This window comes from Colias croceus, chromosome Z, assembly GCF_905220415.1.
Source record: "Colias croceus chromosome Z, ilColCroc2.1".
NCBI classification, from domain to species: Eukaryota; Metazoa; Arthropoda; class Insecta; order Lepidoptera; family Pieridae; genus Colias; species Colias croceus.
The window spans coordinates 11,729,287-11,746,864 of NC_059568.1; the positions used below are offsets into that span (position 1 = coordinate 11,729,287).

At 33.8% G+C, this 17,578-nt stretch overlaps 1 protein-coding gene across 1 annotated transcript in view; it reads right to left on the bottom strand.

Annotated features, from left to right (window-relative positions):
* The window catches only part of LOC123705133, a 33,935-nt gene that overhangs the window by 3,116 nt on the left and 13,241 nt on the right, over positions 1 to 17,578 (bottom strand). Inside the window, exons 3-5 of the mRNA XM_045653774.1 lie at positions 11,063 to 11,197; positions 5,241 to 5,399; positions 1,730 to 1,907 (exon numbers count right to left, since the gene is read on the bottom strand). Of these exons, the coding sequence (XP_045509730.1) occupies positions 1,730 to 1,907; positions 5,241 to 5,399; positions 11,063 to 11,197 (472 nt within the window). The remainder of the gene's footprint in view (positions 1 to 1,729; positions 1,908 to 5,240; positions 5,400 to 11,062; positions 11,198 to 17,578) is intronic.

The window sequence follows — 17,578 nt, forward strand, 5'->3', positions numbered from 1 at the left end:
ATATTTTATTATAAGAATAATAAATAGCATTGCAGAAAACAAATCGACTTGATTACGCAATCATTTGTAAAAATAAATTTAGGAAGTATTTCTAGCATCTTATATTGGCATTTGTCATCGTGTGATTATATAAATGCAAAATATACTATAAATTACGAACGTTACGAAAACAAATAAATCAACTACAAAGTAATTTTAATGCCTAGCAACCCATGTTTTTACTTTGTAGACGACAATCAATTCATAGCGGAAATAGTGCAATGCTTAGTCTATATTTAACATTTAACTGTCCATCGATTCGCGACCGATGTTATCGATTTTATATTCTAGGCACCGGCCCTTATGATGACCATATAGGGTAAGGTTCCCGAATAGAAAGTAAGCGACCGTCGTGCTGTATCCGCTGTTAAATTTAATAAAAAAAACAGCCTCGTTCAGTATGCGTTCATTGTATTTAATAATGACGTTTAAAAATTTTAATTTGGTTTGCCTTATTATTTCAAAGATCTACGTTGTATGTATTAACAACGCAAGTATTTAACAAGTTAAGTGGTTTATGAGTAGGTGCTTAGAACAGCAAAGAACATCATAACGCGGAATTTTACTGATCAACGATTGAACAAATATGACGCAATTTAAACACTCCAAATCCATACATACGTCAACCTCCAATAACGACAATCGGCAAATTATGTGTGTTTAATTAACTATTCTAATGTTTGACCCATAAAGCCAATTACTTCAATTGACAAACGATAGATTAGCCGTTTCTGGGAAGGTAATTTGTATTTGAATTGATTATGCAACAACTGTGGGGACGAATCGTTATTTCGACATCCCATTAAATTGCATTTAATTTATGCTTAATAACGTTTCAAATTAACTGATAATTTATTTTAACAAGTGATAACTGCGTTAAAAACAACCGACTTCAAACTTGCACTTGGAAAATTTACAAATACAGACAAAAATGCTCATAAAATAAAAACCAATGGGCCTATCCGAATAAAATTTTTATGGGACCAATTCGACACCATCCCTCATCGAACAAAAAAAGAATCACGTAAATCGGTTCAGAAACCTGGGAGTAATCGGTGTACATACATAAAAAAAACATACCGGCCGAATTGATAACCTCTTCCTTTTTTGAAGTCGGTTAATTAAAATACTCTAAAGTGTTGCTTAGTTACTGTGTACTTTTCTACACTAATATTATAAAGAGGAAAACTTTGTTTGTTTGTTTGTTTGATTGTAATGAATAGGCTCATAAACTACTAGACCGATTTTAAAAATTCTTTCACCTTGCGAAAGCTACATTATCCACGAGTAATTATAGGCTATGTTTTATCCAGGAAATCCCACGGGAACGGGAACTATGCGGGTTTTTCTTTGAAAACGCGGGCGAAGCCGCAGTCTGGAAAGCTACTAGTATTAAATAAACATGGAATTGCATAAGGACATAGTATGAGGAATAGACAATCAATCTATGGTAATGAAATTCTGAAATTATACTATATTTCTTGGTATGACTACTGTTTTTAAGGAATATATCATAAATCATCATTAACTTACTAAACTGTACTTCAAGTTAGCATAAAGCTTCGTCCCATACCTCGTACCCATTGTACAAAAAAAATTTAAAAAGGGTTGATCGCCGATCAGTAAAGTTAACGATTTAGCAGTTGTGTTACGAACTTCAGTCGTCGCTACAATACATTAAAATACTTACGTGTACATTATTAGCGACCGTCTTCTCTTCTTTCTCCTCTTCATTAGAGAGCAGAGGGGCGCCCGCGGGTGGTGTTGGAGTGATCGGCTTGCCGCCCTTGATCAGGGAGACGATCTCGTCCGCCTCCCGACTCAGGTCACCGTCCGGCCTGAACGGATTGTCCCACCCACTCTCCGTGCTGAAATATTGTGATTGATTACAATAAAACACTGCGAATAACGATCTGGAAGTGGACAAATCCGGCCAGGGCAAAATAGCAGTCTATTTATGAAAAGTAAAAATAATGTTAATTCCATTTTACTATCGTGTGCGAATTTCATACAGAATCATTTAATTAATCATACAGAACACTAAAGTTTAACGTTTGAGTTGTAACCACACGTACAAGTAGGTCTAGGTATAGTGCATGGGGATTAAAAATCGAGTAAAAATAATATTTTTTCGGAAACTGTTGCACGTTGGTACGTATTTATTATAGCTAGCACTAGCTTCCGCCCGCGACTCCATCCGCGCGGATGTCGGTCTTCGCGTGGATGACAGACAGACAGACAAAATTTTTTTAATCACATATTTGGGTTTGGTATCGATCCAGTAACACCCCCTGCTATTTTTTTTTTTCAATATTTTCAATGTACAGAATTGACCCTTTTACAGATTGATTACCCAATGGACTTCAATATACTGGTATTGCTTTTCAAAATTTTATTAAAAATGAGAACGTAGGCCACGTAGGTACGTGGACCATTGTATAATAAAACCTTGGACGGAATTACATAATCCGACCAGAAGTCAACAGTTTTTAATATTTTACGATTGTCCATCGAATTGCTAGTCGCAACTTTTTAAACAAAGTGGTAGACCTTGACCATAATAAATTATTGGGATGATGTCGCCATACGTAATAATAGTAATTCTATGAAAGCAATTTACAATGCAGCGAGCTACAAAAATATGTGTTAATTTATAACGAGTCCAACAGCCTTGATTCCCTGCTTCCCATTTATCATTTCTTTTCTAAATAGAAATAGATCAAGCTGATAATTAAAAACAAAATTGTTTTTAATTTTCTCGATTTATTAAAATTACCTACGCTAATTCAAACGACATTTAGATGTATAAATAGGAATTAATTAAGCGTTAACATTTGTTATGTTTCATGATTTAATATTCAAATGAAATTGTAACAATCGGTTCACATCTCACATGATGCGGACCGTTTTAATTAACACTTTTAAGGTTCGTACGAGCGCGTGCTCCGTCTACTTTCGTAATAACTATACCATTAATTAGATTCTGCCACCAATTAGTGACACAATCACGCGGTTCCCGAAACTACAATGTTTTATATAATGTTCTCAAATGTACTCTGGTATCTTTCGAAAGATTTTATCTCTTACATTCCTTTTTTTTTCTCGGAATATACAAGCAGTCGTGTCTCGCGATAAAAATCTATTAAATGCATCACACGGACGTCATTACGAAAACTCGCGGAACAGTTAAACGAGCCCAAATATATTTCTCTAGTTGTCCTTGTCATCCGCAACATATGACTCAATCATACAAGGTCAGATACATGTTAGGAATTGACCTCTTAATAAAAACAATTCATCGATGTAGCAGTTGATGTAATGAATTACATAATTTGGAAAACTATGATTGTCGTTTTAATAGATCAATAAACGTAGGTAGCTACCTATATTATTTAGGTTTTGTTATCACATGTTTTTGTCTCACCAGATAGAATAGTACAATTCAAATACAAATAGGTTTTCAAGGATAAGAGGAAAAATTTACATTTCATGGCAATTCTAAGTATATATTACATTATATCCTTTGTCTGTAGGTATGTTAAATATTTTACATGGGTGATGGGAACTTTGAATAAAGCTGGTAAGTACACTAAGAAAAAACTACTGCGCTGATGTCGGATACATAGCCAAATCCAAATAAACTAAGGACTATTAAGAAAAGTATAAAAATTCCTATCTTGGTGATTCCAAAACAGGTATAATTTATGTTATAAATAAATAAATGATGTCTTGGTATACTTAAAACGAAAGAAATGTGTATCATGAATGTGGTTAATCGCATTCTCAAAATCATTTAAGAAGACGCGAGATATTATAGCCTAAATGTTTTAATAGATACAAATTATAAAAAAACTACGGAATGTTTCATATTTAATTATTTAGTCGGTAAATCGAAGAAATAAAAATTAAAGGGCTATCCAATACCTAAGTACATACAATATGTAATTTCAAAGCCGCTTTTTATTTTAGTTCCCATTACAATTTACATACATGCATGCGCAATTCTATAGTATTGTTAGATTGAATAACATTGCCTGTTACAAAAATACAAAATAACTGAAATAACACAATGATGTTGGGTGGGATACTATTGTAAATGATTACATTTGTAAAATGATGAATCGGGCGATGCCGTCATGTTTTATATCAATTGGGGACTCGTTGAATAAAAAATTCCCGGAAACTAAGAAGAATTGACAATTACCTTATTTAACCAAATTAGCCTATTAAGAATTAGCATGACTACGAAAGATCGAACCTAGCTAGCGCAAAAATTTGTGTGTTTTAATACACAACATTACACTTCTGTAAGTGTAATGTTGTGTATTTTTTGCAGGTAGGTATTTAAATAAAAAGAAATATAAATATAAAGGAGGTATTAAAATAGAAAAACGTCTTAATCGCATTCACTTGTCTTTTCCCTTAGACCTTGCATTTTCTTTGCAAGTACAAATAGAAAACAAACAAAGGGCAGGTCGTTAGTAAAGACTATATAAAACTCAACCATGTGCACACAATGCAATCAAATTAGTTTACACACCAGAGTAGGTACCTACGATACACGATCATTGTAAAATATAATACATAGGTAGGTAGTTAGTAGTTACATATGGGATATCATTAACAATAGGACGTAGTTTTATCCGAGATTTTACAACTGTTTCCATTTAAATTTTGTGCAATGAAAGATTTAAGAAATATTATTTTAGATAAAGTGTGAGATTTTATACTAAAAATCATCACGAATTAGTTATAAATCGCCATGTAGGTATGTAATTTACGAATCGGCCACAAATGACATAACACACATCACGGATTACTTACCGCACACAAAGAGGGACTTATCGGATTTGTAATTTCAAATCGATTAACCTGGTATTCGCAATCAATATTAAGGAATATTCCTTCAAAAGATAACATTATCGAGTGAAAGAGATTATTCTTATAGCAAATGTATCGATAAGAAGATCGTTCTGTGTTTCAGCAACACAATATGTTTATTCTCATTGTGTTTCAATATTTTATTCTTGCAAAACGTGTAACAAGGCATTCAGGGTTTAGACATTATCGGTCTTCAATCTCAATTCCTAAGTGATAAACCAAATTGCGGTACTTTTCCCACAACCTCAGTCACACTATGTGTGTCGGGGCATAGCTGCAAGATCAATTTCATACGACCTGCATAACAACGGTGAACTCACCTTATCTGTCTATTATACATAGCGTGTTCCATGTCAGCGTTCGCTGCGGCGGATAGCAGTGTCGCGTACAAAACGTGCGACTCTTGCGCGGGCGGTGGGGACAGGCACTGCGGTCGCGCTCCTTGGTAGAAAGACACGCGAACCTTCGAACGCTCCGACCTGAAATACCACCACTCTAATAAATCAACGACGCTCTCATCCTCAGCTGTACATAAATTAAATGCGTAATTTCCAAAATAAAAACAACTTTTAGCACTTCTTACTCCAATGTCGGATGTGTCATTCTATTTGGAAACTTTAAAAGCACTTTCGTGACACTGAGCTCACTGACAGCTTTTATATTATACGAGATATTTTGCACAAGTATATATATTTCAAAGTAAACACAATCGCCACATCAGAAATTACGGTCGCTGAGCATCAGAATGACTAACCTGCGTACATATTATATACTTAAAATTAAAACAATGGTGAGAAAATGGAAATATATACAGATCGCGATATTAGCTATATATCTTTCAGTCATTACACAATATAGTTGCAATTAGGTTTATATTCTTTACATTCAATTTAGAAACATGATTATGAATAAAATTGTGATAGATATTTTGAATAAAGAGATACTTCAAGAACCCTTCTACTAGCTCTTCACATAAAGTTAAATACCTTTGTGTCAGGGCTCTTCAAATAATCAGGAATACTCATGCAGATTATAATATAGATAAAACAGTAAGTTTATTTCACAGAACATAAAACTTGAATTTATTGCCGATGCCAATTATAACATGTAATAAAAAAAAGTTTTCTGTAAACTTACTGCGAGAGTTATAGGAAAACTATCTATAAAATGGAAATTATATGAAAAGTATTTTGTACAATGCATTCTATAATGCCTTCCAGATTGTAAATCAGTATAAAACTGTTATGTAACATTCGCTTAGCAATCATACATTAGCATTGTCTGCACAAACTCACATGCATATTAACATTGAAGGTAATTCAATGACAGCCCCAGTTCTTTTATTAGCTGATGACCACGTTACCTCCCACATGTTTATTAACTTCAATATAAAACATCTCTTAACCTAATGTGCTTCTGACATAATTTTTATAGGTACAGAGTAGTTTGCGATAGAGACCTGAAGAACGCTAATATTACTAAAATATGATCTTTGAGTTACATCTTTCCTACACCTTAAAAAACTTTTTTCTTTCGTTGTGTAATTTTAAAGGAAGTGAGACAAAACAGATCAAATTACAAATTAAGATTGAAAAAAAATACTGTTTCTTTTCCAATTTTGAAAATAAATTATTGGTGCCATTGATTATTTGATAGCATTTTATCAGACATAATTTTGATATCACATAATTAATTTTCATTGAAGTGTGCTTGTATTTAAGTAGTGCCAAAAATCATTGTTAACTCGCATCCCAATAAAATGTCCACAATTCCACATTCAAGAAAAGCTTTCAATTCATAAGATTTATCAACATTTAATTTAGCTCTCATGTTACTTACATACATCTCAGACTTATATATTTTTTGTTTTAAACTAGGTATTGTGTCACTTCTTTTACCTACATTTTTAAAAGTTTCTATATAATTTTTTTTAAATGATTCAATGATAAATTATAATAATATTATTTACCCTAAGATTTACCCATTTAAAATAGTCTTATTATTTTTGGAATGGAAAACCTAATTAGGATGTGAAAACATCATTCATGTTCTTGTCCTCCTACCTTGATTATGAGCATTGTAGACGCCTGAACGATGCATGCTTTACTCTCTTTGACTTTTGAGCAATACTTTTATTGCTACAAGTACTCTTATAATGATTATAAAATAAAACTTTTACTGCCGATTACCAAAATAGAAAAGCATAGCTGTAATTATTATTTATATTTCTTAAAAATACATGTTATATACTAAACTAAATCAACCATATATATTTTGCCATAAATTTAGAATTGTTTTTGAAAAACTTCTTGCCTTTAAAATGCATGTAAGATTTGGAATAAAAATGGAAATGACGTTAAGCGCCGCGGCCTTGCACCGGGCTACCGCGCAGGGCGGGTTCTCATTTTTAGGGTTACGATCGGTGATTGTGAATTTATAAATAGCGCATTCGACATTATATATTTATTTGTTGTAGGTACATGGTTACTAATGACCTTGTAATACAGACATCAAGATGGAACTGAATGCCGTTTTATGTTTATAAATCAGTTATCATGACGTCATGTTCGAGCTCCCAACACAAAAGTCACAAGGCGAAACATGAATAAATTGTACACGCCCGGTCTAAAAGAACAATAATTACAAATCAAAATATAAATATAGTACTAACTTGTTCTTAATTCGTTTTAAGTTTCCAGATTAGTTTTGTTAGTGAATACCCATTGCGCAGCACATAAATGACGTGAACTATGTCAAAAATCTACGTACCTTTATAGTAAAAACACTTGCTAATTACAACCGGTAGTCACTTTACGTAAAAGTGCGCGTAATCTTTTTCACTATTTCACTATATTTTATAGAAACTCAAACAAATCGAACACATCAGCGCTACTGCGACTTCAGACATATAGAGCTGGAATCGTTTAGCCGTTGGCGCGTCTCGACTCGGCACTCGACAGTGTTTCACTTTGTTCAAAACATCGATCTCGGATGCTCGGATGCTAGAAGCGGTCGCGCGCGGTCCGTCGCGAATGAACCAAAACGAATCTCGATTCTCGCTGCTGAACGAAAATGCGCAGCACTGTGCGCTTGTCATTTCGTTTTTAGTTTTTATTACTTCATGTTCGACATTCGTGAATCGTGATAATGATAATATTATTTCAATCGCCTGGAACTGTTCACAATCACGAAGTTTAAACTTATGTTAAATTTAAACTTTAATAAAATAGGTATATTCCTATTCCCCCTAGGTAGTAGACTCGATAATAAAACGTATTTTTAATAATTTTAGTTTCGGGTACTTAGGTACTTATGTAAATTTTATAACGATCGCGATGGAATCAATGAAACATTGAAATGTAGTTACAAAAATATACCTTCCTAATTAAATGTCTTCTAATTTATTTTATTTTTTTTGTTAAATATTTACAATATTATATAACTATGGATTGTATTGTTTATCCTTTTTAGGACGTATAATATTGCGTCATCAACGTTCCCTACATACCTAGTAGGTACGTACCTATATTCTAATTTCTACACTCCATTCCATTCCTACGTAGTTTCTCCATAGGTAGAAACTTTACATACTTTTTACTTAAAGGAAGATTATTTTTAATTTCCATAATTAATTTTCATCATAGGTAGCTATCAAACCTTTAATTAGAAGAAAGCATAAAAATACTTGCACTTAGGTACGCTCAGGTGATTGAAAATGCATCCAAAAATGATACAACCTATTAACTAATTAGGTATATTAGCCTATTACCTATGTTCCTTAAAAAACCTTATCTAAAAGACTACCTTACGAAACCAAGCAAGGATGAATTTTATTAGGGTTCCGTAGCCAAAATGGCAAAAACGGAACCCTTATAGTTTCGTCATGTCCGTCTGTCCGTCTGTCCGTCTGTCCGTCTGTCCGTCTGTCACAGCCGATTTACTCGGAAACTATAAGTACTACAGTGATGAAATTTGATGGGAATATGTGTTGTATGAACCGCTACAAAAATATGACACTAAATAGTAAAAAAAAGAATTGGGGGTGGGGCCCCCCATACATGTAACTGAGGGATGAAATTTTTTTTTTCGATGTACATACCCGTGTGGGGTATCAATGGAAAGGTCTTTTAAAATGATATAAAGTTTTCTAAAAAACATTTTTCTTAAAGTGAACGGTTTTTGAGATATCAGCTCTCAAAGTCGTAAAAAGTATGTCCCCCCCCCTCTATTTTTATAACTACGGGGTATAAAATTCTAAAAAAAATAGAGGTGATGCATGCTAATTAACTCTTTCAACGATTTTTGGTTTGATCAAAGTATCTCTTATAGTTTTTGAGATAGGTTGATTTAACTGTAATTTATTATATTTGCTGCTACGGAACCCTTTGTGCGCGAGCCCGACTCGCACTTGGCCGGTTTTATTATAGAGAATGGCATGTAAACGCACACAAGTCTGACAGGACAATACTATCTATACCTATTACCTACGTGCTTAATGTTAATGTCATGTTTTATGTGTGCTGCACCAATCACGCAAGAACGGCTGAAGCGATTTTGATGAAGTTACACATATAGGCTAGTTTACATAAACAGAATTAAAAACGACGTGTGGCACTCGGGGACTGCTGCGGTAAAGGCTAAAGCTATTGCATGCTAATTGCTATGCCTTCAAGCCACGCCTCCGCCCGTCGGAGTTGGGAGCGTGAGGTGTTTTCGTTACGGAATTTCTCGATTCAGTTCCCGCGCTCAATGCCCGCGATAGAAGCTATGCAATAGCTTAAAACTCTTTCCTTCAGGGGAAGTAAACTTAATAATGCTTAAAATACATTTTCTTATAACAAGTAATATTATTTTATAGGCAATGATAATATTTTCCAAGCCTACTTAAATAACCCATTGAGCCCCGAGCGGCCCGATCGGGCCACGACACAATAGATTTTCTATTGTGTCTGTGATTCCGGGGGCTGAGTTAAATAATAACGATACAAAAGTTACACGCTTCAACACAAAATTCCAAGAAGTCAATCGGAGGAATTATAACAAGTTTAATTGTTTACTGTAAAAAGAAAGAATCGTAGATACAAATAAGTTTGTTTTTAGTCTAAAAACTAACTGTACTAGAATAGTAGAGACGAAGGCTTAGTAATAACCGTGAACTTGATCTTGATAGCTGCCAGAAATCTTGAACTCGTCACGTGTTGGTTTATAAATAACACGGAAAAAATGTTAGTTTCTCGTGAATTACGGTATCGCGAAATCTGCTACGTTTTAAGCAAACGATTTAACCATGTTTTAGAGACAATAAGTGCATGATAAAATATATATAGGTATCTAGTTAAAAAACTTAGTATGTAAAATGCATTGAACATGTGCTTATATAGGTAGGAGAATCAATCTAACATTTTTCTTTCGTTATGCCTGACATAAAAATAGTCAGTTATCTCAATTAATTTAATAGGTGCAATAAAAGGTAGACACTGTACCTATTGGAGTAGAGTAGTAAGTTTAGTTATAGCCTTGTTAAGAACGACCAATTTGTAACAATCATAGGTCTGTGTTTATATGTTTTCTAATATACCTACTATGTTCTACCGTTCATATTTTATAATCTTTTTAAATGAATAATAATGTGGGAAAAAACAAAATTTTGCATATAAATTATATCCATAAACTACAGATCTGGTGGTATATCTACCGGTCTATCACGATCATGGGACAATACCGTTTATTTGGGTTTTTTCGTAAGTTTTGTGTTCGCCGCTCACTACCTAGTTCACTTGTAAAACTACTGAGTTCAACTACATACTTTCATGTCTTCTCTATTATACGTGCAAATTACATTCGATGTCTCTTTGCATTTACTATGTATTCCGTGCTTGGACCAAACTATCTTCTCTGGTGTACAGTTAATTATTTTGAATACTTATGTACCTACATCTACTTTTGTATAAATCAATGGGATAACAAAAATATAACAGGGGGCTTCTCGCATAAATAACTAATAAATCCATAAAAATAATTAGAAGGAAAAAAGCTAAACTAATAATCTAAAATATGTATCTGTCACATTTTTATCACCCATACAATCGCCCATGCGATAAACAGATGAATAAAACATACTCATTAAAATAATAAAACGTACTCGTCTTCAACGGGCGTATAGAGGAACGCAGTCTCTTGTACTTTAGGCGGGGGACTGCTCTCCGGCTCCTCTTGCAGAGGACTCTCGTAGATTAGAGTCTCCACCATTGATCCTTTAGAACTGCCAAAAGATACCCTGCGAACAAGTCTCAAATAAATATCACAGTATAAAAAATAAGCACAAAGACAGGTACGCCAAGTACAAGGCCAAGTATTAAAAACCATCTGTCATTTTAAGACCGTTTCACACCCCGGACACTCCATACAAAATGATTGTTTTGACAGTCACACTGTAGAGACTGCAAATGTGTGTGTTAACGCTTTATGGTTGGCACATTTGTGACTAGCGTAAAAAAAAATTCGCGTTTTTCTGATGAAATACATCCGTAAACAGCACAATATTTAACCACTAGCTGTTGCCCGCGACTTCGTCCGCGATTAGGTCGTTTTTCGTCATTCGTCGTTTAAAAAAAATACGTGACAGTTTATTTTAAAATTTTCTTAATTATTGTCTCTTATAAAATTTAACTACATTAAAATTGAACACTCTGATAAGAAAATCTTAAAATCTGAAGAAAACATGAATGTGGTTTAAATTCTACATTACTTAGTATCAAATAATAATCTAAATTAAATGTAGATTAACAGTTTGAGCACACCATTATAGAATATGTACCTAAGTATTAAATTACGTTAGTTTACATAGTAACTTTACTAAAAACACGATGACTATCTTTCGCGCTCGATACCACAAACTAAGCATGTTTGTGGTACGTGGCCCGCGTCACTTGACCCCCCGCGAGTTCCCCTCCGTTGCTATGCGAAAATACATTCGTCGCCCTACTGTAGGAAAAATTGTAATACTGTGGCCTGGGCGTTATAACACGTCCAGGGAGTTCCTGAGTGCCGATATCACCATCTTGAGGAAAAGCTTCTAATGTCGATTTAAAACTGCATACATACGAATTAACCTGTTCTAAAATTGTGAAATGAGTTCAGTTTTAAATTTGAGAAATATTGATTTCTTGTATTCCACTATTCGTTGTAGTCGAATACAAAATATATTTAAACAAACTTAGCTTGGCCTTCAGGCAAAAGGGATCCTATCAAATGGTAAACTTGACCTTGTATCTTAAAAGTAAGCATGAACGGATCTTCTGATAATTATTGAGCACCAAAGGATCATTTGAAACGCACTACTATAAGAGCGAATATTGTCTAATAACAGTTTACATTGCACCACAGAATACATAATAGTAGCTAAACGCTAATTGCACAGTATGTTCCTCTAAAAGTAGTGATTTTGTGAAAGGTTCCGGTGTATCTTCAAACGAAAGCCGACTCGCCTTACTACACTTTAAAGCATTACAAAAAGAACATACTACGTTAATATCGCCTATACAGAAGATGATCTGTAATCAATTGTGAGGTTATAAGCAAACCCACTTTTATATTTGTCAGACCACCGAATTCGTAGATTGTTTACCTCAAGACATTAAGACTATGACGAAATCTGTCTGCAGTAAGACGGGCCTCTCGCTATTCGTACGTTTCCGGAGACCGAATAGTTTCAATTCTTAATCTTTCATTAAACAAACTTATTAATCGTTCTTGTCTCATATAATTGTAATATTCGCGTCCCTACTCTAGTCATTGCTTATGCTCATGTTCATCTTATTATGATGCACCCTATTATTTGTCAAACGGTCTTCATATTGAGTAAAGTTTCAGATTCTCGAGATAAAATATGACTGTCGTGATCAGTAGTGAGACGAAATTCCCTCTCAGTGAGGGTTTCGGTCTCACGGGATAGTACAATATGCCGTTTGCGATCAGCAGTGGTGGCTCAGTGGTGAGACCTCGGACTTAGAATCGATAAGTCCGGGGTTCGAGACCAGGCGAGCGCGCAGGAATTAAATTGATTTTTCAATTTATCTGCGCATGTTGTAACATCACCACTGCTCGAACGGTGAAGGAAAACATCGTGAGGAAACCGACATGTCGAAGAATTAAAAAGTTCGACGACATGTGTCATCCGCCAACACGCACTTGGCCAGCGCAGCGCGGTGGATTATGGCCTGTACCCTCATAGGAGGCCCGTGTCCCAGCAGTGGGAACGTATATGGGCTGATGATGATGATGATCAGCTGTGTGACGTCATACCCTCTCAGTGAAGGTTCGGTCTCACGGGATAGTAGGGGAGACCGGGTTGGATGTCACAGCGGTCTTAATACAAAACTGAACTAACGAATAAGTCTGTTGACCAGCGTGGCTAGAGCGATACAGTGACAACGCTGTCCCCACTTCGCGTCAGACCGCCCCGATCTGCCGTGAGGGCCTCACACGTGTTTATTGTTTTCGCACAGATTTTTTATGATATGAGGACCGAATATGCTCCTCATAACATCACTTTTTGTGAACGAAACGACAGCGCGGTTTAATTCAATGCCAACACCATCAGAAAAAAGGATTATTTTTAATTGTGAAAAAATGTATTATGATTTACACTACATATTAACACTCTATTAACATTTAACATAAAATATAAGTCTGTGAGTGTGTAAAAATAAATCCAGCTAATTACATATTAAACTTATGTTTATAATTTGGTATACGACATGAAAATATATTAATTGTCAAGCAATAATAATACAGATAAATACTGAACATAAGTATAATAGATATTAAGCAGTATTAGTTAAAATATACTTTGACTACTTTGACTGTTAGTTAAAGTTTATTTTTACTAACAACATGTAAATGAAGAAGAAATAATAATTACCAACGAACTAACCTTTTCTATAATACTTAACACGGCACATTTTTCAAATTATCTTGCTCAACTCTACTAAAAAATTTGAGGGTTTTGTTTGAACTTTAATATGTAAAAACTATGATATATCTAAACTACGATACAACTTGCATGCGGAAATGCTCATTACAATAATTGTGAATCTAAAGAATAACTAACAACATACTGTTCAATTTTATTGAGCTGATGAATATCTTTTGCCTGGAAGAAATCACCGTCGCCTAACAAATATAATGTGTTTTCTTATAAAACCGTTACATAATTTATTTTATCTACTTAAATAATGAAAATGATATATTTATAAAATATAAAACATATTATGTAAAATGATTAAAAATGAATAAATGAAGCAACTACGATTCAAAGAAAACATCTTTTTCAGTGTGAAAATGCTCTAAGCAATCCTGGATGATGAACTGTATATCATGTACCTACTCTGATCCCAGTACGGTCGGTACGTCGATAGCCATAACGATAAATATTATAATCAGATAACCGCAAAGTCAAAATAAAAACATTACTTGTAAAGTTGTGAGTGCAAAATTTACGTTTCATTTGGCAATAAATTTTTTTTCGGTACTAAATCGTAGTAGTTTGATATGTGGTTGGCTGCCCCTCCTCTCCTTCCTGAAAAATATCCTCCAAAATTTCCCGAGATACTTCCAATGATTGAACCATTGGACGTTGGATATTAACTTCAGTCAAAAATTGACGAAGCGGATGATTACTAATTTCCACTTAATCCTCGCTGCTGCTGTCTTTATCATCAAATCATCAATTTTCAAGTGGCGTAGTAAAAATATCAGCAGAAATCGTCTTCCAAAGGCGATATAATTTTATTAGCATTGAATCTGTAAATAAAAAAATCAAAAGATAACTGTAAATCTATAAAAAAAGCTACTTACAAATAAAATTTTATCAAAAACTTCTGTTCCCAATGCACCTCAAAATAATAAAAGAATCATTCATTTCATTTCATTTCATTTCATTTCAATAAATACCTGTAAGTAACAACTTACCTTTTGTGGGAACGCATGATGGTGAAAATTCACAAAACACGAAGATTGCATTTGATATTTTTGGTTTTATGGCATTCAATTGCTTTATAAATATCACTACATAGTATGAAAAAAGTCGCTTTCTGTGTCCCTATGTCCCTATGTCCCTATGTCCCTTTGTATGCTTAAATCTTTAAAACTTCGCAACAGATTTTGATGCGGTTTTTTTAATAGATAGACTGATTCAAGAGGAAGGTTTTAGTACATAATTTATTAGGTTTTAGACAAAGCGGACGAAGCCGCGGGCGGTAAGCTAGTAAATTTATAAAACACGAAGATTTTTAAAATTGTAACTAATGAACACAACAATATATTATTATACTCTTTGGAACACAATCATTAGATTAACTGTAGATAATGGTGTCTATTTTTACTTAAAATAATAAACATCTACCCTCACTTTAAAAAAATGTAGTTTATTATTTACACGAAATATATCTTATAGGGAACGGAAGATATGGGTTAAAGAGTTAAATAAATTAATAACATAATTATATTTAAATTATTAATTTTTAACATTGTGTTCAGTAGTGTTAACATGTAAATTGATTTGATTTTTACGAAATCTCATAGATGGCGCTGTTACAAAATTAACATTATACAACTTACATTCTTTAAGCTATGTTTCTCTTCCCAAGTTACTTAAATGGCATAATTTTTATAGTGTCAATATAGATATTGTCAAACAACATTTATATATGCGTCATTTGATTATTAATTTCCAATAGTTAACGTGTAAATTGATTTGATTTTTATAACATTTAATAGATGGCGCTGTTTCTAATTTGTCTTTATACTACTAAATTCATTAAACTGTTTCTCTACCCAAATTACGTAAATGACATAGTTTTTATTTTGTAAAGCTAGATAATAGCATGGCTTACTCGAAACCAACATTTAAACATGAGTCTTTAGATTGTACGCTGTCGTAATACACGGAATACGTAAGAAAAATAAAGGTTCACAGCTCCTCCCCCGTAGGTGATAGCTTGATAATATGTAGCCTATAGCCTCACCCGACCTGTCAGTAATATTCATGCAAAATTTGAAGTCAATCTATGCAGTACTTTTCGAGATTAGCTCGGACAAACATACAGACAAACAGACAAACAGACAAACAGACAAAAATTCTAAAAACTATGTTTTTGGCTTCTATATCGATTATAGATCACGGCCCAGGTATTCTTTTAAAAAAATATTCAATGTACAGTTTTGACTTTCCTACGATTTTATTATATGTATAGATTTTCTACGAAAAACGATAATCACAAATCCAAAATAATAAAATTACTTTATGTCAATTTGATTAATGTTGTCAATCTTCGTTGCGTTTCGTCTAAGACGTCGTTGGTATCGTCCTTGCGGGGAAATGGGTACCATAACATGTCTGATCGTGCGGGGTGAGGTAAGTGTTTAATTTTGGCGGGAGGCGGAGAGTGTCCGTTCTGTAGCGTTTAGCTACTATTATGTTTTCTGTGACCGTTTCGTTGGTTAAATAATATAAAGTGAAAAAACTAAAACCCAACCACGACAATAACCGGCGCTGAAAAAGTATAAAACAAGATTTCAGAATACTGAACTGAACAAAGTTGCTAATGTAGTTGCAAGTAAATGGACACAGCAGACTCTACTAAGATGCCTTCGTTGTAAATTGACAATAATGTCATACAATACTATTCTGAAGTATGCTATATTCCACTATCTTGTCCACTATGTAAAGATAAATTTTCATGTTTGGAAAGGCGTAGTCACACGTTACATAATATACCTATCTACCGTAGCACTTCAACAACGTGTGACTACGCCTTTCCAAACATGAAAATTTATCTTCACATAGTGGAATATTGCATACTTCAGAATAGTATTGTATGACATTATTGTCAATTTACAACGAAGGCATCTTGGTAGAGTCTACTGTGTCCATTTACTTGCAACTACATTAGCAACTTTGTTCAGTTCAGTATTCTGAAATCTTGTTTTATACTTTTTCAGCGCCGGTTATTGTCGTAGTTGGGTTTTAGTTTTTCACTTTATATTATTTGTACTATTTTGGTGTTAAAGTGTATACAAAAGTAAAACTGATGAACTAATAAAGAAGCTATGGACGAAAAGATGTGAATTATATGCAATCAGCCCATGAATACAGGTAAAGTCACGAGCAAATGCTAGTAATATATATATATATATATATTCAAAATGTACAAGGAAAGCGCTTTCAAATGATACCAAACACGGGATATTTATCTTAACTTTATTTTTTTACTTTGTATGTTTTGTCCGATAGAGGACGCCACATTAGATTTTGTGAAACCCTATATAGCCTATAACCAGCGGACAATTAAAACGCTTCTAATGATATGTCATTTGTCAAATTCTGATAAGTAGTTTAGAGGTTACGAGGGAACAGATGAACATACATACATACATACATACATAGCCTGTCAAAATCATAACCCTCCTTTTGCTTTGCCGTAGTCGGGTAAAAAGTTTCGGATTTCACTAGGATTGTTGTAATTTAATATCAATGATTAAAACTGCAGACATTCACATTGAAATAAATCGATAGTTTTAACCTTTATCATATCTTTATCGAACAAAGGACGCGGATTTTTCCGAATTATTTGCCTACCTTACTTTTAATCCTATC